This window comes from Lynx canadensis, chromosome C2, assembly GCF_007474595.2.
Source record: "Lynx canadensis isolate LIC74 chromosome C2, mLynCan4.pri.v2, whole genome shotgun sequence".
Classification (NCBI taxonomy): Eukaryota; Metazoa; Chordata; class Mammalia; order Carnivora; family Felidae; genus Lynx; species Lynx canadensis.
This window is the reverse complement of record NC_044311.2, coordinates 155,322,473-155,347,480: the sequence shown is the minus strand read 5'-3', so window position 1 is coordinate 155,347,480 and position 25,008 is coordinate 155,322,473. Positions and strand designations below refer to the sequence as shown.

The 25,008-nt window shown below is 51.2% G+C and overlaps 1 protein-coding gene across 6 annotated transcripts in view; it reads right to left on the bottom strand.

Moving 5' to 3' along the window:
* The window catches only part of UBASH3A (ubiquitin associated and SH3 domain containing A), a 43,785-nt gene extending 21,913 nt beyond the window's left edge, over positions 1-21,872 (bottom strand). For 4 of the 6 annotated variants that reach the window (XM_030329067.1, XM_030329062.1, XM_030329064.1 and 1 more), the window contains exons 1-7: positions 21,160-21,309; positions 19,326-19,379; positions 16,413-16,599; positions 14,017-14,215; positions 10,448-10,617; positions 9,193-9,401; positions 721-847 (exon numbers count right to left, since the gene is read on the bottom strand). In XM_030329067.1, coding sequence (XP_030184927.1) covers positions 721-847; positions 9,193-9,401; positions 10,448-10,617; positions 14,017-14,215; positions 16,413-16,599; positions 19,326-19,379; positions 21,160-21,272 — 1,059 coding nt within the window. In that variant the 5' untranslated portion in view covers positions 21,273-21,309. Of the gene's footprint in view, positions 1-720; positions 848-9,192; positions 9,402-10,447; positions 10,618-14,016; positions 14,216-16,412; positions 16,600-19,325; positions 19,380-21,159; positions 21,310-21,768 lie in introns of those variants that run through there. The other 2 variants (XM_030329063.1, XM_030329066.1) reach the window with 2 other exon arrangements.
* Between the last annotated feature and the right edge of the window lie 3,136 nt (positions 21,873-25,008).

The window sequence follows — 25,008 nt, the reverse complement described above, 5'->3', positions numbered from 1 at the left end:
GAGGCGGGCGGGGCCTGGAGGGACCACTTTGGAGACTCCTCGGGTCAGAGAGTCACCCCCACTGAAGCGGGAAGTGGTCAAGGGCTGGTTGCACATGCTGGCCTGCCCCCTGGGGCTTCCTGGGAAAGGAACCAGAGGGCCAGCCTGCCCACCGCCCTGACGGCGTCGGGGACACCATGTCACTTGTGTGCTTTGGAGGAGGGGCTGCCTGCTCCGAGGAGGTCCTGCGGGCAGCCTTCACCCATGCACGTACGCCTTGTGGGTGGCAAGGCCCCCGTGCCCTTGCTGTGCCCCAATGCCTGGCCCTGCGGCCTCTGGCCCTCGCGATTACCGAGCACCAGCATCCTCTCTCCCAGTGCAGGCTTGAAAGCTCAGAACCTCCAACTTTTGGGGCTCTGGGGGAGGTGGCTTCTTCAGGGTCACACAACATGCTGAGATCATTGGTATAAGAGTCTGGGATTCTGGGTAGGGCTGTGTCCCTACGTTTTCCCTGCCTTATGTCCTGGCATCATTACTGACAGAATGACAGACACATGCTTTGTGTTCTTGCAATGCCCAGCAGGCTGCCGTGAGGGGCTCGCAGCCCGGCTCACAGCTGTGAGGCGTCCATCCCTCTGCCCCCCGGGTCTGTAGCCATACCCGAGGGCCTGAGTCTCCCAGGGAGTTGACATAAAGTGTGGTTTCCCTTCGTTCACCTTGTAAAGCAGGGAATTCTGTCACCTGTAAAGCCTGGATGCTGCTAACGTCCCTCGGCGTCTGTGGAGGGTGCGGTTCTCCGTTTCGCCTGCTGCTGGCTTCCCCGTCCTTTCTGGAGATCAGGTCCATGGCCAGGCTGAAGGTGTACGTCCTGTGGAGGAAGAAACGAGGGTGCTCTTGTCATGAAGGCATTGGGAAGCGACCTGCCCGCATCTGGTCACGCGTGTGTGTGGGAATGCTCACGACAAGATGGGCAGGTAAGGTCATTGTCGAGGACACAACACGATGGCGTGTTCAAGGAGCTCAGTGCTCAGCACATAACAAATCCCGAGTAAATCCTGGTTGTCCATCATCACTGTCGCCACCGGTTATGGGCTGAGCCGTGTCTCCTTGACATTTGGAGTCCTGACCCCCAGTACCTCAGAGCGTGACTTTACTGGAAACGGGGTCTTTAAAGAGGTAATTACGGTAACATGTGGTCAGCAGTGTGGCCCGATTCTATATTATGAGACCAGGAGGTACAGAGAAACACACAGATGCTGGCACAGAGGAGAGACCATGAAGAAGCACCGGGAAGGGGGCCGTCTACACGCCAAAGAGAGGGGCCTCTGGAGGAACCAGGCCTGCCGACACCCTGATCCTGGACTTCCAGCCTGTGACCCTGACAGAATAGGTGCGGTGGTTTCCGCCCCCGGGTCTGTTGTGCGGTAGGGTGGTCCAGGCAACCCAGTACCACGTCCTCGTAGATTCACCTTCTGAAATAGCCAACGGTGGGAAGATAGGTGTGGCTGGGATATAAGAATGAATAAGCAGTGAAGAGACACATTAAGATCTAGGGAAACACGGAGGAAAGGGGTGGGACGCAGGGAAGAAATCGCTACCTGTCCGACCAACCAAGAGAGATGCTGTGAGGTGGGCACGCCTCCAGGTGGCCTGGGAAGGACGGAGGGGAAAAGTCACAGCTAAATAGAGTGGTGTGAGCTCCTCAACATGAGAGGGGCCATGCAGGTGCCCCAAGTGAGTGTGTCTGGAAGGAACAGGGAGAGCGGCCAGAGGAGGACAGAGAAGGGCATCTACCTGCTCCACGAGCAAGAAACTGGCCAAGTTCCCTACGGGAAATTCATTTTATCAAAGGAGAAATCATGTTTATGAATTCTATGTTGAAATAATCTACAGTCAGGGCACCTGGGTGGCTTAGTCAGTTGAGCCTCTGACTTGATTTCGGCTCGGGTCACGATCTCATGTTTTGTGAGCGCAAGCCCTGTGTCGGGCTCTGTGCTGACAGTGTGGAGTCTGCATGGGATTCTCTCTCTCTCTCTCTCTCTCTCTTTCTCTCTTTGCCCCTCCTGTGTGCATGCTCTCTCTCTCTCAAAATAAAAGTAACAAACTTAAAAAAATAAATATAAAAATAATCTATAGTCAACAACCAAATAATCCAACTAAAAATGGGCAGAAGACACGAACAGACATGTCTCCAAAGAAGACGTTCAGGCGGCCAACAGACACATGAAAAGATGCTCATCATCACTCATCATCAGGCAAATGCAAATCAAAACCACAGTGGGCTATCACCTCACACCTGTCAGACTGGCTAAAATTAACAACCCAAGAAACAGCAGGTGTTGGCGAGGATGTGGAGAAAGGGGAGCCCTCGTGCACCGTTGGTGGGAATGCAAACTGGTGCAGCCGCTCTGGAAAACAGTACGGAAGTTCTTCGGAAAGTTAAAAATAGAATTACCCATCGATCCAGTAATTGTGCTACTGGGTATTTACCCCCCAAACACAAAACACGAATTCAAAGGGATATGTGCACCCCTATGTTTATAGCAGCATTATCTACAGTAGCCAAATTACGGAGAGAGCCCAAGTGTCCACCAGCTGATGAATGGATAAAGAAGATGTGGTATATAGATACAATGGAGTATTACTCAGCCATCAAAAAGAACGAAATCTTGCCATTTGCAACAGCGTGGATGGAGCTGGAGGGTATTATGCTAAGTGAAATCAATCAGTCAGAGAAAGCCAAATATCGTATGACCTCACTCATGTGGAATTTGGGAAACGAAACAAATGAGCAAAGGGGGAAAAAAGAGAGAGAGAGAGACAAATCAAGAAACAGACTCAACTGCAGAGAGCAAACTGATGGTCACTAGAGGGGAGGTGGGTGGGGGATGGGTTAATAGATGATGGGGATCAAAGAGTATACTTATGATGAAATTAATTAATTAATTTAATTTAAAAAATCTACAGTCTGAGTGGAGAAGAGGAGCAGTAGCTAGGAAGGGAAACAAGAAAAAAGGGCTTGTGCTTGAGTTTGTTTTTAAGGATAGCGGCGTGTTTGTTTGCTGGCGGGAATGACGGGCGGGGGGAGAGTCTTGGGAAAGGCAGATGCTGGAGCGGAGCCCTCGGAGGGCGTGGGATGCCTGGGGGCACGGGGTGTGGGGCGCCGTGGGCCCCTGGGCAGGAGTTCCAAAAGCCCGGTGTGGTCTGATGGGGGAGAAGGGCACGTGGGCCCAGGCTGCAGGTGGGCGGGTGGCCTGGTGGCCAGAGCTGGTGGCCTCTCTTCTGACTGTTCACCTGTCACTGTGGCCAAGAGTGAAGAATGCGGTAGGTGACCTCTTGGTGAAACGAAAACGTCAGAAACGAATCACCCGGAGGGCGGACACCCGGGTCGCAGCCGGTGTGGTCACGGAGGGAGAGAAGGGGAGGTGATGTGCTCACGGGGATGACCGATCAGGGCTCATCGTCCTCATTCCTGTGCTCCAAAGAGCATTGCTCTCCTCCTGACCTTCCGACTGTAGTGTACTTCATTGTTCTTAACACCCCAAACCCTTAAATTCTAAGCTTTTAACAGTCAGTGTTAAAGACCGATCTGCTAGGTCTCTGATTAAGACTCCTTTTGGGGGCGCCTGGGTGGCTCCGTCAGTCAAGCGTCAGACTTCGGCTCAGGTCATGATCTCACCGTTCGTGAGTTCGAGCCCTGCATCGGGCTCTGTGCTGCCAGCTCGGAGCCTGGAGCCTGCTTCAGATTCTGGGTCTCCCTCTCTCTCTGCCCCTCCCCTGCTCGTGCTCTCTCAAAAATAAACACACAAAAAAGACTCCTTCCATTACTTGTATGCTTTCAAAGCTCCCCTCAGTGTAGAAATCAGAAATACATTCATTTAAAGTGCATTCTACCTGACATGATTTTCTGCTTCCGTTCAATTCTCATCTTTGTCGGGAATGGAGTTCTGTGTATGAGGTGAGGCCACATAAAATACCGTTCGTTTTATGCCCGTTTCTTCCTCTGCTTCTGATGTGTCGAGCAGGTTGTAAACTTCCTGATGGGCCAGGTTCCCCTCTCTGGTATCTGTTTTGTGCCACTGATCTGTTTTTCTCTTTCCCTCAATCCAGGACTATATCGTCGGTTTATAATAGGTTTTTAATATCCTAGAGTAACTATCTCTTCTCATTATTTTTATTTTTCAAAGTTTTCTCATCTCTTCTCCTGTACATTCTTCCAGATAAACTTTTCAACCATTCGGTAGAGTTCCAGCAAATGATTCCGTTGGGATCTTTTCCTGCAATTTCATTAAACCTGGAAGTGAATCCGAGAGGAATCGATACATTCACGATTCTTCTTCCTCAGTCATGAATGTGGTGTGTTTGTACTTCCTCGGCCCGTGTGTGAACGTCTGTATTTCTCCCATACAGACGTCATGTCCCCGATTCACCCGCAGTCACTGCTAGCCCCCACAAGTTCATGCTGAGACCTGACCAGGGCCAGATTCTGGGGCTCCCCGGGAGCATGCCCCCTGCACCCCAGGCTCTGGCCACTGGCCTCCCACAGACACCGCCTCGTGCCCTGGACCATTCGTGCCTGCGTGGCGTTTTGATTTGGCGAGTGCACTTCTCAAAATGTCTGCAAGTTGTACCTTCTGTTTTCGGGTTGTTGCCCTGCCTTGTGCTGGAAACTCCCACTGGTGGGATCCAGGTCACATGGATTTCTTCTGCTCATGTATTGTCACAGTGTCGGTGGCCAGCTCCTGAGAGGTGCGGGCTTTCGTTGGCCATAAGTGGACCAAGAACACTGGAATCCACGTTCAGACCGCTGACATTCTCCCCTCCTCCCGTAGCAGAGGCCCCATTCGCAGTCTCCCACTGACAAAGGAAACGCCGTGGGTTTCCTCTTCCGGGGCGGGGGTAGGGGGGAGGGAATGGCACATCCTGCTAGTGTTCTACCTCACAGACAGCGGAGCCTCCTTATCTATAAATAACATCTGTGAAGTCTACAGTCGGAGAGAAAACCAAATTGTTTTTTGCCTGTCTGTCAAACGCAAGTTTTTTTTCAGAGTAGCCTTCACACCCAGGGCAGAGCCCAACGTGGGACTTGAACTCACGACCCTGAGTTCAAGACTTGAGCTGAGGTCAAGAGTCAGACGCTTAACCGACTGAGCCACCCGGGCCCCCCAACAAAGGAAATATAATCAAGATTACAACGAGAGGAGAAAGGAAATAACTGAACATTTAAATAGTTCGGATTTTCTCTTGAACTTAAGAGAACTACTTAATGGCCAACTTACACCATGAAAATAGATGGGTTTAAATTCGCCGTGGCTTTTAAAAAGGGCATAACTGCAGTCTGTGGGGTTGTGTGGACCACATCCTCCTAGTAGATTCCTGGGGCAGCTATAACAAGGCACCACAGACCAGGTGGCTGAAACGACAGACATCTACTGTCTCAGGGCTGGAGTTCAAGGTCCAAGATCCAGGTGTGGGCGGGGCTGGCTCTTCCTGAGGCCTTTGTCTTGGAGGTGTGGATGCTGTCCTCACCGTGTCCTCATACAGTCGTTCCTCTGCATGTGTCTGTGTCTTCATCCCCTCTTCTCACAGGAACACTGGTCAGATTGGGTCAGGACAACCTTAAGGACCTCATTCTACCCTAATCACCTCTGTGAAGGTTCCGTCTCTATAGTCACGTTTTGGGGTGCTGGGGGCCAGGACTTCAACATAGAAATTTGGGGCAGATGATTCAGCCCATGACAGTGCCTTTATTACATCTGAGATATTTGCCACCGACTCGCTCTGTGGCTTTGGAAATTACTGGACAGGTGTGGCTTTAGTTTTGAAAATCTCACCCTGCCCAGAGGACAAACTGTTCTCTGAGCTCTAACCTTCAAAACCTCTCTGCTGTTTGTTCTAGATTATGCTATATCCATTCTTCTACGTAGAGCATTGAAAACCACTCTGAACCAGGAAGACATTCCCTCATCGTATCATGCTGGTCCCCTCTGATCTCCTTCTTCATGGCCATGGACAGATTTTTGGGGGGCGATTTTGTTGCCCAGTGAATCCAAAGATGCCTGGGACCATTTTGAAAAGGCTGGCATTGTATTGATGATGGGTGACTGATGTTTCAATCGCCAAGCAATGAACACACCTAGATGTGCATAGGTAGAACATACCTTTGCAACCTCATACCGAGAAGGGTGTCTCCTCTAGCAGGTAGGGGCTGCTCCCGGTGCACGTGCACATCTGTCCTCGGGCACTGTAAGGCCAGTGGTTGCACATGCCAAGTGGGAGTCCTGAAAGCTCCCAGAGGGGATGGGGGTGCTTCCAAAACATGGCCAGTCAGACACCCCATCGCCGAGCCTACTACGACTTATTTTTCTTTTTGTTTCGATTGTTCTTAGTATTTATTAATTCATAAGGGAAACGTGTCTTTAGGAAGAATAGTCCCAGAAGTGTCAGGGGTAAAGTCCAGAATGGTTACGTTGGCCACGGGTGGCTGGAAGATTAATTGTGAAGCAAAAAATGTAGGAGCCCAAAACTCATCTTCTACAGAGTCTTCGCCATGTAGTTCTAGAAATATCTCGGTTTGCCAACTTCCTGGTGGCAGTGAAGCTCTCACATCCTGAGCAGGGAGTGAAGGACCTGCCTCACCCTTCCTGGAACTGCAACGGTCAGTTAAGGTATAACCAGTATCTCCTGATTTCTTAAACAGTTCATTGGACTGGATGGTGGATGGAGTTGGTTCTCAAGGGAAACAATTGCTTCCTTAATTGTGTGACATCATCCAGCCTTCCCACCTCCCTGGGCCAGAGTGTCCTCGACTCTCCAGGACAGGAGGCCCTATTGGATTATCTCTGCAGTCCCTTGTGGCACCAATGGCCCATGACTTTGTGGTAGCCCACAGGACCCATGGCCGTGTCTGCCCTCGCACGGTGGTGTTTCTCGCAGACAACTGGTCTATCGCATCTTGGTTGGCCGTGACCATTCTGTGGAAGCTGTGACCCTTTTGCATCAGGTGTGGGAAGGGATCTCACAGCATGCATGCTGGCTGCAACCTAGCCCTGGATTTGTCTGACTTCTCCCCCTTTATTGTCTCTTTGACCCCATGTCCTTATATTCTTTTCTTCAAATTTAAAATGGATGAATTTATATTTTGAATAAGTAATGCATATATATATATATATATATATATATATGGTTCATATACTTACAAATCATGGATGGTAGAGAGTGAAGTCCCTTCCCCAAGTCCTTTTCTCTTCCCCAGCCCCTTTCCCAACTCCCAGGGGACCACTGTGGGAAGTTTCTAGAGATTCTCTTTTCCGGGCAGTGTTTAGGCACAGGCATGCATATAAATCCATATTAAGCACATATATGTAAAGACAATGTTTTTTTACTTTACCCTTCCCCACAAATTGCTGTGTAATATACACTGCGTTCTGCAACCTATCTTGGATTTTTTCATATCAGCACATAAAATACTTTCTTGTGACCCTTTTTAAAGACTGCAAGTATTGTGTTATACGGATATATCCTAATTTATTTCACTAATACATTGTTTCATGATTTAACGGTCTCTTTTAGGGGAAGTTTAGGTCGTGGTGGGAAGTATACACACACCTTTTCCTGGCTATCCAACCAAACACTAAGCTGGGTGCTGCTATGCAGAGATTTCTCAGATGCTATTAAAGTCTCCGGTCGGCAGACTTTAAGTTAATGAAAAGGGAGATTATCCTGGGTGGGGGGGAGGGGAGCCTGACTTCTTTCATTGGAAGGTCTTTAAAAAAGGCTCAGGGCTTCCTTGAGCTCAGTGATTCCAAATAGCAGCTGTGCCTGCAACCATTCCTGATGGAATCGGGGCTTCCTCTCCGATTGTCAGAGGCAGACAAGTGCTTCCATGAGTCATGGCTTCCAATGTTTGTGGTCCCCTCCCTCCCTTCTTGCCTGCCTGTCCTTGCTTAGCTAGCCCCAACAGTCACACATGGCAATTCCTTAAATGTGTGTGTATGTGTGTGGTGTGTAACATGGCCATACATTATAATATAAATAACATGATGTAAATAGAAATTATTACATTATTAATAAATAATTTTTTGTATGTTAAATACAAAATGTTCTATATTTTATAAGTGCATTTCTGTTATATGTGTGGATATGTATATAAATTACTGCTTCTCTGGCTAAAACTTAACTGCTCCTCAACTTGGTACTAAGCGTGGGGTGATGCTGTGACAAATACCTAAAATACGGGAGCAGCTCTGGGACTGAGCTGTGGATGGAGGTGGGGAGAATTTTGAGACACACGCTAAAAAAGTTACTTTGGACAGACTCTTCGTGGTCTTATGGATGCTGGTGAGAGTCACACGTTCCAGGAAACTGGAGGAAGGGGGATCCCTACCATGTAGTGGCAGCACGTTGAGTGAAGTTGGTTGCATCGCTAAGAATATTTCTAAGCACCGGTTTCCTTTTGTTGCTCACAGTAACACATGTGAGGAAAGAGATTAATGGAGGGAAGTAAATGGGACAAAAGGAACAGGTACCTAATGACTCCGAGCAACCCCAGCCTCTCCAGACGAGGCTAAAAGTGCTAAAATGAAGAGATTCTCCAGCTGAACTCGAAGAAGCCACCAGGAGCCCCACGGCTTCTGGGAGATGCGTTCTGCCAACACCACGTGAGCTTGGGGGAGGACCCTGGGCTTCAGGTAAATCCCCAGCTCCGGCCGAAACCTGAATGTGGCCTCGAGAGACCCCGAGCTAAGCCGTGCCCGGATGCCTGCTGCAGGAAAAGTATGAGGTAATAAACATGTGTTGCTTTAGCTGGGGAGTTCACGGTCATCTGCTACAGAGCAGTAGAAAACTAGTAATGGACCTTCGGACTCGACAATTGACACGCTGAGCCGAAGGCTAGGTAAAGCCAAGCTCAGGCTCTCTGATATAATCTGTCAGGTCCATAACACAGAAGTTTTTACAGTCGTTTCGGGATTACGATCTCAAAAGCCACATAGAGCAATTCATGCTTTCTGAGCATTATTTGCAGAAAACCATGGATCGGCCAAGATATTTACCGTATACCTGCAGGGATAATGTCACCAGCACGGAGAAGGCAATTTTCGTTCCAGTGATGGAATGGTCTACAAGCACGCGGCAACCACTGTTTTCCGAGGGACGTTCTTGGATACTAATCAGAGAGAAGACGTTTGGGCTGCTGCTAGAGGCAGTACTCACCTGTGCTTGACCCAAGTGTCAGACTCATTGGCTTGCTCCGTGTAGTTCTCGGGCAGGAAGCCCCGGCAGCCGGTCCGCTGGGAGGTCCCAATCACCCAGCCCTCGCTGGTTTCCTCCTGCTGGGTGGGGTCCACGAAGATGTAGTCGCCCGGACTTAGTGTCAGCTCGTCTTCGTTCTGGGGTTTGTACTGAAATAGGGCCCTGAGGGTCTGGAAAAGACGCGAGCATTTTCATGTCTCAAATTTGGGCTGGGAAAGATGGCAGCATGAGAGAGATGACATCTGCCCTTTGCCCCCAGGCTCCCCGGTTGTGCTCTACGACTCCAGGGCCTGTCCAGGCTTGTGTCGGGTGACAGATAGTAGCCGATGACAGACTATGGCACAGAATTCTTTGGATAGGTTTGGAAATGAATTCTGGTATTTACCTGTCATCTATCTATCATCTGTCTATGTATCTATCTATGTATCTATGTATCTATCCATCCATCCATCCATCCATCCATTTATCTTACCTATCTAATCTTTCTACGTATGTATCCATATCTACCTATCTCTCTAATCTACTTATTTATTCGTATCTATTGTCTATCTATCTATCTATCTATCATTTATCTTATCTACCTGTCTAACCTACCATCTATCTATCCACATCTATCAATTATCTATTCATCTATCTATCTACCTATATCTATCATCTCTTATTACTACTTATTTCTAATATGAAAGATCTTAGAGCAGAATTAGACATTCACATCCACCTCCCTTGGCGTAAGGTTATTTATAGCCTTTCATACAACACGGAACACGGTGGATTCATCCATGCTACTTCCACGGGTCTGAAAGGAGCACTGCATGCTTTCCATTTAAACCATCCATCTCGGGGGAGGAAGTCTTGCATGAGGTTTCACTGAAATCGTCATTTAAGCAAATTAATAAGCAACACCATGTACTCATAAATTTTTGCAATAGTCCACTTTTTATTGCCAGAAATGGTACTGGTGTTTTTTTTCAAACTTTTTTGTGTCTGCCAGTCATACATAAAAGAATACTAGTTCTAAATTTGCACAAAAATAGAAATGATTAAAAAAAAAGAGTAGAAGGACTTCCTTTCCCTGAAATACCTCCAGAGGAGGAGGGCTCCTGGGGGTAAGTGCTCTATCTACTGGTGGGCCGCCATTGGCTCCCCTGGGGAGTGTCCAGTTCAACCGCCTGGCCAGGGCCACTCCGGCCGAGGCTCCCGGCCTGGGTTCGCTCACCTGGTAGTGCACGAAGCGCATGTCTCGGGAGTACAGCACGGCGGTCCACTGGCAGCTGTGGCCTGGGTGGATGGCTCTGGCCAGCTGCTCCAGCGTCCTCTGGTGGTGGGGGTAGAACTTGTGGGCCAGGGTCAGGTGCAGCTGCTTGGCGCAGGGCTTCACGGTGCAGTCTGCGAAACCAGGTCAACACGAGGATGGTGGGCGCTTTTACCCCCACCGTGGGCGCTGCGTGTGTGGGGTGGCTATGCATCCACGACGGCTACGTGCCCAGGGCTGGTATGCGAAGCCTGTCTGCCTGGTGCCTCCTGCCTCTGCCCCCTCCTTCCCCCCAGATTGTGCCATTTCACAGAGTTCAGCTTAAAAAATTTTGTAACGTCTATTCATTTTTGAGAGAGAGAGAGAGAGAGAGAGAGAGCAAGCGAGCATGAGCAGGGGAGGGGCAGAGAGAGAGGCAGACACAGAATCTGAAGCAGGCTCCAGGCTCCGAGCTGTGAGCACAGAGACTGACGCAGGGCTTGAACCCATGAACCGTGAGATCATGACCTGAGCTAAAGTCAGATGTTCAACCGACTGAGCCCCCCAGGCACCCCCCAGAGTTCAGCTTATAGAGGACATAGCTGGGTACTGCAAATCCTATAAGGAGGAGGAAGGAGGAGGGGTGGAGATACGGGTCCGGGTGTTTGGAGCCTATCAGTTTGCAAGCCAGTGGCCCGAACCTCTGATTAAAGTAGATGTAGTCACAGCTTCTCCGTTCATTTTCCGGGGCACACACACTACCCAGCTGCCTGGACTCGTAGCCTTGAACTCTGGGCAGATGGTTTTGGTTCTGCTGCAGAGTCTCGGGAAGAAAATGCCACAGGGAACCCAACTGTGTCAAACATGACGGCATCTCTCACATTTCGCTCACTTTGGCGAAGCAGGGAGCCCTCGGAGTGGTCGGTCCCTGGTGTCTTTGGGAGGCCTCTGCCCTGGTGGATCCTGCCCTCCTGGTCCTCATTCCAGGGCCCTGAGGTCAGCCAGGATCCGACGGCCTCTGGGCCACAAAGTAGTTTGTGTTTGGGGGAGGTGGTGACCGACGGGAATGCGGACTTTGGCGTCACGTAGGCCTGGCTTTAGAGCCACCCTCCTCTCCTGGTGGGGCAACCTTGGGAAGAGCTTGCGTTTGCACAGCAGCGGCTTGAGGACGGTGAGGGCCACCTGCTGGGGCGGCGCTGAAACCCGTCTCTTGATTCACATCTCCGGGAGTCTTTTCATAACTACTGGTTACTGGCCACCTCTCCCCCGGGCAACACATACCAACAGACAGGCCCCGTTCTCCCCTGGAACGTGGCCCGGATGTTGCACTTGCTTCCTGGGCCCAGACCTGGTGGCCCAGTGATGTCTCCCATCCGCTACATGAGACTTCAGCGGCAAACAAGAAACCGCCGAGGCGAGAAGCATAAATTGAGAGCACGTGTGGGTGGCGGGGAAATTCTTTTCTTGGGTGTTTCGGCCGTGGGCGGAGGACCACCTGGCCACGTGAGTCAGTGTGGCCCGGGAAAGATCCACGCCGGTTGTCATCCGTGAACCACACGTGGCTTCTGCGTGGGCCCTTGTCTTGTCCGCTCTCCCCAGCCCCTGCCTCTGGGGGCGTGTCTCTGGGGACAGACACAGGTGCCCTGATGGGGACACACTGAAGCTGGCCGGCCCCTCCCAGCCCTTTGGGGTCAGGCCAGGGCACAGGCGTGGAGGGCAGGGCGAGAGCCATGGGGTCGGAGCCTCCCTGGCAGAGCCCAGGGCCGGTCAGCCTGAACCCGGGTGGGGCCGAGCAAGACCGAGCTGGACTAAGGTTCTTGCTCCGACCCCCGCTTAGGGGACCCTGTTGCTTTCCGGGGGCTGTGGTCACAAATGGCCACAAACTGGGGAGCTTAAAACCACACAAAGGTGCTCTCTCGCAGTCTGGAGGCCAGAAGTCTGCAGGCGTCCGCAGGGCTGCGCCCCCTCTGAAGGCTCTGGGGAGGCCCCTCCTTGCTGCGCCCAGCTCCTGGGGCTCCGGGTGGTCCCTGGCGTGTGGCCGCATCCTTGCGTCCTTGTGTCCTCCCCATGGCCTCCACCCCTGTGTCTCTGTGTTCTCTCCTCTCTCATAGGACCACCAGTCGCTGAATTTAGACCCCACCCTCCAGTCTGGCTTCACTTTAACTAATTGTGTCTGCAGAGCCCCTGTTTCCAAATAAAGCCTGTTTCTAAGGTTCAGGGTGGACAGGAATTTCAGGGGACACGATTCCCCCGCGCCAATGACCTTGAACAGGAATGTTCCCCTTGGCCGGCTTCGGTCTCTTCATTTTTAAAATGGGGCAGTGAGACCCAACTGGGGGATGCAGTGCGTAAGGGAGGTGCCCTGTGTGCCTTGAGGCGAGGGGCTGACGGGGCAGGGCAGGACGAGACCACCTTGTCCTTTTGGCCGCAAGGAGACTAAAGAGCCGTCACCTGACTCTTCTTTCTATAAAGGACGCCAATCCACAAAGCCACGGGGTAAGCTGCTAATCGTCCAGCAAATAGGACCCCGGAGTCCAGAGGCCAGCCTCCAAGTGGAAATCTGGGATTCAGTGACCTCCTGGCGTGGCCAGATCAGAAGGGGTCTCGACACCTGCGAAGGGGTAGGGCGGCGTCTCTCCACCAGGGTGCCGGGAGTCACCACAACACTGTACTTCTTCTGTGTGCCAGGACCGAGGGGGAAACTCCACAGAAACAGGCTGCGTTGTTTGAAGGGCCAGAGTCCTCACCGATTTGCAGAGAAAGAGCGACTTCTGGGGCTGATGTGACTTGATGAAGGCCCAGCGCTAACCAGAGACGAGGGAGAGATGCTTGTCTTCTGAGGTCAAGTCCAGAGTCCCTCCCGTGAACCCCAGCCGGATCCTGTCTCCAGACCAGCGCAGGGGTTGGGGAAAAAGGGAGGCTCAAAGATTCTCAAAGTGAATCTCGACGATCCTTCCCCGAGAGGCCATGGAGAAAAGACTATGGTCTTCCCTAAAACAACAACAAAAACCAACTAGGACTTGTGTTTTACACACAGCACTGACCCCGGGAGGGCATCTGCCCAAGGCGGGCATGGGGCTGGGGAGCCTCGGACGTCCCCGTGTGGGAACCAGCCTGTAATCCACCGTCATCACGTGACCACTCGAGGTCTCCTCCTGGGAGCGCACCCAGTGTTCTGAAAACCCGTATCGATGCAGACAAAGGTATTCCCACTTGGAGAAAAGGTGGCCTCTGCTTTCAGAGTCTGCTTTCCTTCTGAAGGACATCCTGGCTCATTAGATTTAGCTCCGGCTGAGCTGTTCAGCCCCAGAGCAAGGCCACGTTGGAGGAGCTGGCTGAAAAGGGAGAGGTGGCGATGGAAAAGTCCTGGGCCGGGGCGTCTGCGTCCCCTGAGCCCAGCCCAGCCGGCGGCAGCCAGGAGCAGCCCGCAGCCCACAGCCCGCTCCCCCCGTGGCTGGCCCACGGCGCCTGAGGAGCGGAGCACGGCCCCGGACACAGAGCAGTCAGTCCCCGTCAACCGCGCCCTTCGTGTGCAACTGGCCAGGGCTGCCTACCTGCCAAGACGGCCACTTCCATGGCGAACGTCGTGGCGAATTCCCGGATGACGTCCGCAGGGCTGTCGCTCACGAAGAAGCCCAGGTAGCTGATGGAAGAATGGAGAGCCAGAGGGACGACCAAGGGGAAGGAACCCCGGATCCTGTCCCCAGCTCTCTTTAGAGCCTCGTACAGACACTCCACTTTGTGGTCCTCGCACTAGGGGAGAAGAGACAAGGATGTGCTTTTCAGAAGGGCAGCTATTAGCTTAGTCGATTCGGATCAGGCAGCCCCGCGAGCCTATTTGTGGCCACAGTGCTGGAACGTGATTCTCTCGCCCCCGCGTCTGGGGCTATGGATTTGTTCTGCACCCCGCCTCGGTTTCTTAGAGATTCCAGGTAAGATTCCTTTTGGAATGGAATGTCCTCTAAGGGTCCAGGTTGGAAATGCCTGTCACCCTGACTTACCTCTCGTCCCTCTGTGTCATGTTGACTCAACCCACAGCTGTGCTCAGCTGTTCGGACTTCTGGAGGCTTCTCCTAGACTCGGAGGCAGCCACGGTGCATGCACGGCTCCGGGCCCCCTGCTCAGCCCGAGTGCCAGGCTGCGGGCACCGGCCGGACCCTCACCGCCCTTCCCCACTGCTGGTTCCTGGGCTCAGCGCTGCCCAAGCGCCTCCTGGGCTTGAAGACCTTCCTCCATGTGGAAGACTCACGTGGCCACGTGGGACCGCGGTGAGACCACAGTGAGACCACGGTGAGACGCAGACCCTCCCCCACCCCCCCAAGCAGGAAGTCAGCCCAGCCCTGTGCTTCCCGGCACTGGCTCCCCCCGAATTTCCCACCGCACCTTTCATTCTTGTACGAATCAGCTGCATTGTAGTTTTAAGATGCATTTTCACGTCCCCCCTGACCAGCGGCTCGCTAAACTCGTCCCTGTGTGTTGCGTCTTTGTGGCCCTCGTGGGTCCTGGGAAAGCGCCTGACGCACGGACGGTATGACCCTGAATAAATGACTGTCTGTCCACAGCGTGTCTCTCGGTCCCAGGTCAGTAGTCTGGGGGCACCGGGTCGTGTATGAACAGAGCCGCAATGGACACCCGCCCGTGGAGGCTGGACGTTTTCCTTCCACAGCGTCAAAGGCAGAGGCTGCATTTCCCTGTCACTTTTGCCGAACAGCTGCTCAGCCAGCCAGACAGGGTGGGACGGGGCTGGGGTTGGTGGGGCGGCTAATGCAGGAGAAGGGAGGTGTGTGTGTGTGTGTGTGTGTGTCTGGACACGGACGTGGGAAGAGGACCTAAAGGCCCAGGTGGCCCCCTCGCTGGAGTGATGAAGCATGGCCCATTCGAGGGTGATTTTCATCACAGGCTCTAGCTGCTTCCTTTCCCTGACGAGCTCCTAAGGACAAGCTGGAAAACAGCTTGACCGTCACAAACGCCGTTGCCGGCAAAGTCAGGTGACCCACGCGCCCCAGTGTGCCCGGAACTTTCCTGGTTTTAGCACTGAAGGTTCTGTGCCTTGGGAGCCCCTCCCCTCAGCCCCTGGTAAATCGGGGTGGCCGTCAAAGGCTCCCGGGGAATCTGCTGGAAACATTCCCGGAGGAGGCTCGCAGCCCCCTTCCCGTGCACGTCGTGGAGCCTGGCACGGAGCGCTCCTCGGGCCCTGGCGGGGCCCCTGAAATGAGTGGGCCCCTTAGAGCTTGCCGATGGCAGAGGCGGCCGGCCAGGGCGTGTCCTCTCCAGGTTTGTCTGGTGTGGAGCCACACAGGAAGTGGCTGTCGGCCCCTCCCTCTCTGTCATGCCCGCCTGCTTCTCTGCTGAGTGGCCCAGGTCCTTCTCCCCTTTCCAGGACCCCTGTGAAGCTGCGTGTTGGGCCATATTCTAAATCAGGGCCGGTCCCCACAGAAGCAGGGAACGGTTCCGCACTTGCAAGGGCCAGCAGCGACCGTTCTTTAGTTCATCCGTCACACATTTCCGCAACACCCGCTCTGAGGCACCGTGCTGGTCTCGGGCCACAAAGGTGAGTGAGGCGTCCACCTTGTGGCGATTCAGCCTCGTGGGGGCTGCAGGGCTGCACCGGACACATGGTCACGCCACATGGACAGTGCCACGAGAGATTCACGCCAAGAGATGACGGGAGCACAAAGGGCAGCAGCCCCTTCTGCCCGGGGAGCTGGGCAAGACTTAACAGAGGGAGGGGATAAGTGAGTGGGGTTTTGCAGAATGTGCAGGAGTTGACCGGATGAGGCTGAGGAGGAAAGTAAAGGGTGTCCCACACAAAGAGGACGGCTGATACTACAGTCGTGGGAAGTAGATCACGTGGCTGCCCTCAGTTGTATCCAACATCGCTTAGTTATCTCAGGGAAATGGCTTCAGCGGCCTGGTAATGAGCATTAAAGTCATGTTGGGGCCGACTCACCGTGAAGAAGTCACAGAGCGTTATGTGCGGGAAGATCTCATGAGCTCGGTTCTTCGTGCACTGACGCTTGCTCTCTCTCCAGAACTCTTGAAGTTGTTCCAACAGGGACCCCGTGGGGCAGAGGAACAGGGCATACTCCTGGGGGATGGGATCGTCCAGAGAAGGGTCGTTGCGATGACAACGTAGCCTGTAACAGAGAACAGCGCTGTCACCTGAAGCCAGGACGAAAGGACCCTTCCCCACGGAGGGCAGCAACTCGGAGGAACAGGCCATGCCGAGCGCGTCCAGCACCCACGCTGCACCCCCAGCCCCTCTCGGGCGGGACTCAGCGGGCCCAGGCCGCGGAGCAGCTCAGGGGCTGCCCGAGTCTCGGACCCGCGTTTGTCTGACTCCCAGACCAGAGACCGAGAAAATGAGAGAAGGTGACGGGAGACCTCAGCACCTGTTCAAGCGATCTTTGGGATCCAGCCACCCCCTTAGTGTTGAGAACAATTTGCAGAAAAACTTCACATTTTAATTGTAGCAGACTTCAAATTGAGTGTAAAAGTTAAAACTATAGAAAAAAAATAGACGAAATTTAGGTGGCTATTACATATTTTCTTTGCATTCAGAAGCTTACTTTAAGGACAAGGAGACATGACCTACAACCCCAAATTCAAGTTCATTCTCACTAACAACAAAAACAAGAATGGGGACAACCCCAAGGTGCTATTTTGCTCATCTGTCAAACTAACAAAATGCCTTTGGAAGGATAAAAGTTACGCCCAGTGGTGTCAAAGGGGCAGCGAATTTGTGCAAATTTGTGTGTACATGAGTAAATTGCCAGGACGCACCAAGAGCCTTAAAATACCCATTTCATCCAACGATTCTACAATTCCATTAACATTTCTACTTCCAGAAATTTCTCCAAAGCAGGAAGCAGACGGTATACCTAAAACTGCACGCATATTTTATTGTACGGTTACGGGTCCCAGTTAGGAAACATGAGATAAAGGACGAGGAGTGTATTTACCAGGTATTCATCAGGATCCACAGTTTTGACGACTTTCTAATGACTCAGAGACGTGCCCGGGATGTGAAAGTAAGTTTAGCGGGCAGTGTGCCGCCCCTCAAGGAAACACTAGTTTCACACAGATATAGTCTCCTTAAGAGTAAAAACAAATACCAACAGGGGGCGCTCTGACCCTTTATCCTGAGCCCCTTCCCCCGGCACACACGTGTCCTCTATTGTCACTTTGCTTTTTCCTCCTAGAAACCCAAGTAACAAATCCATAGATAACACTCGTGTGTGTTTTGCGTAAATCACAAGCTGCTGCTTAAAATATTCTGCAGTTTACATTTTCTCTGTCGACCCCGTTTTTGTGCTTTATCCACACTGGCACGGAGGCATCTGGTTAAGTGGGTCCGAGTGACCCTTCGAAGGGCTGTGGGTGCCCGTCACACTCGCGGGTGATATTTCACTCATCCGTTCCGCTGCTGGACACTTAAACTGGTTTCTCTTTGAAAAATGTCATGGCGCTGTAATCAAGATCTTGGCCCGTGTTTTTTTAGGCCCTTTGTGTGTTTCCACGGCATGTACTTGGACGTGGAACCGGGCGGTCGGCTGCGATTGCCACCGGGACCGTGAGAGACCGCGCGTGGACGCTTGAAGCTGCCCTCTGTTTTTAACGGCATCTGAATTTGCGCTCCCCTGATTCGGTAAGGTCGGCCCACTCCTGGTTGAGCCTAGGGGACCCCACTGCCTCCCCGGGCCTCGGTGGGACTCATGGTCTGGCTGACCTGTTGTAACCAGGGGGAAGGAACCGTGGCCCTTGAAACCGTGGGTTTCATCTGAAATTCAAATTTGGCGACTGACTTTAGAGGTAGCCTCACCCAGAGGCTTCTGGGTGTTTCCCTTTGCCTGGGAGACGGGTTGCATGTTTTGTCCTTGGCCTAGACGTTCTGGGGGAAGAAGGAGGTCCCCGCTGAGGACACACTGGCCCCTCAGAGGCCCACTGTCTGTATTTGCCATCCTGCTCCGGGGCGGGCACCGCAGCTGGGCGAGACCCAGTTTTTAGTGTTTGATTTTCGCTGTGGTTTTCCAGAGCAGCGCGTGAGGGGACTTCCCGCCTCAGGACAGAATGATGGCATCATGGCACATTCAGGTGGGACTGGGGGTTAAGAGGACCTGTGATCCCAGAGCAGAAAGCGGAGGCCCGAGACAGTGGGCGGCCTGCACAGTCGCGTAGCCGGTTTGTGGCAGAACCTCCTGGCACCTTGAGCTCCACACCCCGCCCCCCACCACCCGGCCCCCTTGAGGTGCAACGTGCCGATGCCTTAGGTGCCATTCGGGGCCACCAGTAAATTCTCTCCCCATCAGAGGGAGCCTGAGAGAGTGGTGGCCTGTATTTTATGTCGGAAGAAATAGCTCTTCCCTATTTTCTCAACAAATCGCGTGGGTTTCTTCCTTCTTTGACAGTCACATGTGGATAAACTCAGATTTTTAAGTGAAGAAAGGCTTGTTCAAAGTTCAATCTCTCTACTTTCTTTTTCTTTTTTTTAATGTGTATTTTTGAGAGAGAGACAGAGAGAGTACACACGTGAGCGAGGGAGTGGGCAGAGGGGGGCAGAGAGAGGGGGCCAGAGGATCCAAAGCGGGCTCCACACTGAGAGCAGAACTCGACAAGGGCTTCGGACTCACGAACCGTGAGATCACGACCTGAGCCGCAGTTGGACGCTTCATCTACTGAGCCACCCAGGTGCCCCTGTTTTCCGTTTGAAATGCAGGCTCTTTATTCCTTTCCCCGGGTGCTGGGTGGGCAGGGTGCCTGCCCAGGGTGTATGGGGCCCTCCTACGCCCACCCCGGGGAGCTCTCGAGGCCCGAGCAGCTCAAGCCAAACACCCTGCACACCCGTGGAGGCAGCCGCACTCACCAGTCTGACGCCTCTTCCGCTGTCTTCCTTCCAGTGGCCGCCAGAGCCTTCAGCCTACAGGAGAGCAGACCGGGAGGAGCATTTAGACTTTGCCTTCCCTTCTTTGGGGTGGGGGGGCACGGGACAGGCAGGGCTAGCACTGCGGCACATGGGGCCCGGGCTGGGGGCCCCACGAGGGCCTGCACTGCTTAGACTTTGAAGCCGGATGCCCTGACCAGGCCTCCGTGCGGCCTCACCGTGATTTCTGAAAACGCGGACCTGCTCACACCCCCCTGCTTGTTTTCCTTCGGGGGCTCCCACCTCCAGGAAACCTTCCCCGAGCCCCCCCCCACCCCCAGCCTGCCCACATAGGGCCACTCTGCCTCGCCTATGAGGTTGTGTCTGTTTGCCTCCTCTACCGGCCTGCAGGGTCCCTGAGGCCCAGCCCTGTCCCACTCATCATTATAACCCAGGACGTACAGACACTGGGGTAACTGAACGGGGCCAACTTGGACAGGATGGAAGGAGGCTAAGGTAACTCACTCAGGAATCCAGCCTGGAGACAGCTGGAGTTGATCAGCGGACCCACGTGACGCTGCTCAGAGCTGCTCTTTGGTGAATACCGACAAGGATGATATTGGTTTAAATCACAAGGCATTCTGAGCATGAGTCCAGCTTCGAGAACATCATAAAGGGTGGGCTTTAGAGGTGCCAAGAATAGGGCCCCACCCCTCCACTGCCTGTGTTCTCTGGCCTCGGTATCCCTGGCTGCACCCGGGGGAAGGTGCCCGGCACGGGGCCTGGCACATGGTTCTGCTGCCCATTTATTTCAAAGGCCCCCGGTTTATTATCAACATAAAGCGACCAAGTTCTGGTTTGGATTAGAAACGAAAAGGGTGAAGTTTGGGGCGCCTGGCTGGCTCCGTTGGTTAAGCGTCCGATTTCGGCTCAGGTCATGATCTTGCAGTCTGTGGGTTCAAGCCCTGCGTCGGGCTCCATGCTGGCAGCTCGGGGCCTGGAGCCTGCTTCATATTCTGTCTCTCTCACTCTCTCTCTCTCTCTCTCTGCCCCTCCCCCGCTCATGCTCTGTCTCTCAAAAATAAGTAAACATTAAAAAAAAATGTTAAAGAAGAAAAAGAAAAGGGTGAAACTTCAAAGTGATGGCAGCTAGTTTGCTCAGGGCTTTGTTACAACGTTTCAGGAAACCTTGGTCCCCAGTCCAAGGAGTGAATAAGTCTGAAAAATCAGTATCCCATGTGCCAACCATAGCTCATGGCTTCTGGGGACTTTGTCTCTCTCTGACAGGGTGGGTCCTACGATGAACATTTTCTGTACGGGGACCTCCTCCTTGGGTAAGCAGGATCGATCAACACTGTTCCGGTAGTTTCTTAACCACCTCTTTTCACCAGCAGACATTGAAGAGATCTTGCCTACGGGTGACTGGTTCCCCCGCACCACTTAGAAATATTTCCTAGGTGGTGGTGCCCTCCACCGCTCCCTTCGGCCTGGAGTCTGAAATGCCTCCCAGGGTCGTCTCGGTCCCTGAACCACAAAGAGGCTGCCCAAGCCCCTCCAAACCCTGAGAAATGGGGGTGTCCCCGTAACACGCGGCTTCCGACTTTCACGACTTTTAGGGTCCCTCCACCAGCCAGCCAGCACAGTTTGACCAAAGGGCAAAGAGTATGTCATTTATAAAAAGCCGAGAAGGGCTGTATTTTGAGAGCGTATCTCGCTCGGCAAAGCGCACCCCTCGGGCAGGAAGTAAGGGCTCTGAGCTGCCTGCAGTTCTGTGCTGGGGGCAGAAGCGTCAGTGGGCTGGGAACACACGTCCAGCGGCCAGCAGGACAGTACTCACGCGGTGTGTACCGGGAAGCCCATTCCCAGAAGGGGCTCCAGCAGCAAGGACGGGCCGCGGACCTTGAGCTTGTTGGAGACCTTGGCGTACAGCTGAGTCTCCCCGGCTGCCATCTCTTCCTGCCTGTGGACAGAAATGAATAGATAAAGCCAGAGAGAGAGACACACGCAGGCAAGGCTGAGGGTGTGAAGAAAAACCTCAAGCCCGTTTTGATCTCTCTGACAAAAGCTAATATCCTGTTTGCATGAGATGTTGGTTTTCAGAATGCTCTCTGCGGGGTGCTGGGGCGCCATGTCCACCGGCCCTGTTTCCACATGGGGTTCGCGTTCCAGAGGTCCAGCCAAGCCCCCGCGCGGGATCAGCTCCTGACTCTGTTCCCCACTGGGGCCACCAGCCATGGGCCCGGGGCGACCCCGAGCCCCCTTGCCTGCAAATGAGACGTTAAACAACACGCCATCTACTGTCCCTGCGGGCTCTGACATTTTTGGTTCTTTTAATTATTCACTGACTCTGTTTTTGATTTTAGAATCTTCTGAAGTTTAATATGGGTGCAGAGAAGTTGACAAATCTTATGTAGAAGTCAGTGACCTGGCAAGTGAGCACACATACCTAGCTCCCTCCAGGACCAGCAATAAAACGGGGCTCCTCAGCCTGGGGGATTTGGGCTCCACCCCCGGGGACCATTGGCAATGTCTGCAGGCACTTCTGAGGGTCCCAGTTGGAGGCAGGGACGTTTGCTACTGGCATCTATCACGTCGAGGACAGCAACGGAGCGGGCGCACCCCACGGCAAAGAGGGACCCAGCCCAAAATATCAAGAGCATCAAGGTTGACAACATCTGCTCTGGAACACACCCAGAACCTCAGAGGCACCCCTCCCCCCTAGCACCCCTCCCCCCGACTCCTAGTTATTTCCTCCCTCCCTCCCAGAAGGTAACTACTGTGCTCACGTGTACATTAACTTTGGCCACTTTTGAATCTTACATAAATAGAGCCGTAGAGCGTATACCCTTTTGTGTGTGATCTCTTTTGCCCCAAAACTATGCGTGTGAAACGTACCCACATGATTGCTTGTAACTATACTTCGTTCGCTGCATTGCTGTGTATTTTTCGATCCGATAAATGAAACATAACCTATTTCTCTACTTCTCTGTTGGTGTATCATTTGGGTGGCTGTCAGGTGTTTTGCTGCAGTGGACATTCTTGTGTATATGCCTTTTAGTGCCTGATTTATGTTATTCATGCTGGGTACACATCTAGGATTGGGGTTTTTAGGTCATAGGATACGTGCGTACTTCATTAGCAACTACGAAGAGGTTTTACCAAATGGTGGTTCCAATTTGCTCTCTTAGCAGTGGGTTAAGGGGCCGGTTCACCAACATCCTTCTACTGTCAGTCTTCTTAGTTGTAGCCAATCTGGGGGTGTGGAGTGGTGTCCCGCTGTGGTTCTAATTTGCATTTCCCCAAATGGCAATGACATTGAGCCCCATGAGACAGGCTCTTGGCCATTTGAATAACCTCTTTGGGGAAGGGCCTACTTAAATCTTCTGCCTTTGAAAAATTGGATTCTTGGGTTCTTCTTATCAATTTGTGGGAACTCTGGAGATAATAAGTCTTTTGTTGGATGTGCTTAATGGTAACGACTTCTTCCAGGCTGTGGTTTGCCTTTCTAATCTCTTAATGTCTTTGGGTGAAACAGAATCTCCTAATTTGAATGAAAAGTAACTTAGCGTTTTTTTTAATAGTTAGAACTTTCTGCATCCTATTGAAGACATCATTGTTAACCCAACATTGATGAAGATATTCCCCCTGTGTTTTTTTCTTGAAGTTTACTATTTTCCCTGTTTATATTTAGCTGTTTGATCCATTTGAATTCATTCTGTGTATGGTGTGAGGTAGGGGTAAATGTTCATTTATTTCCCTACACCTGTTTTCATTGAGGGACCATCCATTGTCCAGTGAATCACTGGATGTTTTTTTGTAAATCAGGTGACTGAATATATATTAATCTGTTTCTTACTCTCTTCCTTTCTCTTGTTTGGTTTGTTCATTTTTGTGTTTACACTATACTGGTTTTAATTACTATGGTGTTAACTCCTCTGATTTTGTTTTCTTCAAGATTGCCTTAATTCCTCTAGGCCCGTTGTTGTTTCATAATAACTTAAAAATTAGATCAGCATAGTGTGCCTTTGGAGACTGCAGAAAGACCCACATATGTGGTCATTTAATTTTCAACAAAAGGACCAAAGTAATTCAATAAAGGAAAGGATAATATTCTGAACAAATGAGGCTGGACAGCTGCCTATTGATACGGGAAAAATATGAATGTCAATGCCTACTTCACATGATGCACACAACTTAGCTCAAAATGTATGATGGACCTAAATGTAGAAGCTAAAACTACAAAAATTCTAAAAGAACACTTAGGAGAGAACTCTTTGCTATGCTGGGGTTTGCGAAGCTTCATAAAAGAGTCATAAAAGAAGAAAATCAGTAAGTTGGGTTTCATCAAAATTCAAGACTTCTGGGGTGCTTGGGTGGCTCAGTTGTTTGAGCGACTGACTCTTGGTTTGGCCCAGGTCATGATCTCATGATTTTGTGGGTTCCAGCCCTGCATCGGGCTCTGCACTGACAGAGTAGAGGCAGCTTGGAATTCTCTCTCCGCCTCTCCCTGCCCCTCCCCTGCTCGTGCTCTCTCTCTCTCTCTCAAAATAAATAAGTGAACTTTAAAAAAATGGAAAACATCTGCTCTTTGAAAGACACTATAAAGAAAATTAAAATGTAAGCTTGGGAGAAAATATCACTGTATATATCTGAAAAGGGCTTGTATCCAGAATTTATAGAACGTAACATAATTGTGCATATGCATATTCTTTTAATTAATACTAAGAAAACAAAAAATCCAACTTAAAATGGGAAAAAGATCTAAATGGGACACTTAACAAAAGAAGGTACATAAATGGCTAATAAGGACGTGAAAAGATATTTAACTTGATTATTCATCAGGGAAATATAAATTAAAACCACATTGTGATACCACAACACATTCACCAGAAGAGCAAAAATTGACAAGATCGACAATGCTAAATTTTGACAATGCTGTGGGATAATTGGAACTTTTATTTATTGTTCAACCATTTTGAAAAATATTCTGACAGTTTCTTATACAGTTCAACATACATTTGCTATATGACAAATTTACTCTTAACTGTCTACCAAAGAGAAGTGAAAATCTGTGACCGTACGAAGACTTGTATGTGAATGTCCTTGACGGCTGTATTCACAGTAGACTCAAACTAGAAAGAACCCAAATGTCCATCATCTGGTGAATGCATACATAAATTATGGTATATTCAATCAATTATGGTATATTCAAATGATGGTATACTTCAAAATTATGATATATTAAAAAATTTCAATATTTGTAAACTTTATTTCCTCTCCTTGCTATATATATCGTTCTGACAAAGACCTCCAGTGCCATGTTGAATAAAAGGGGCTTTTAGGATAGGTACCTTATATCAGATTAAATGAATTTTTCACTCCTAGTTCCCTGAGGTATTTTTAAAAATTTATTAACAGATATTGAATTTTATCAAAGGCTTTTTCTATTGAAATGATTATATTGTTTTCCTTCTTTATTCAGTGAATGAGGTAGCTTGCGACAGTTGACTCCTGAATGTTAAGTCAACCTTGTGTTTCTAAGATATAACCTTCATCGTAATATGTTATCCTTTGTGTATATTGCTGGATTCCATTAGTTAATACTTTGTTCAGAATTTTTTTGCATCAGTGTTTGTGAATTAGCTTTGCCTGTTGTTCTCCTTTCTTATAATTTCCTTCTCCCATG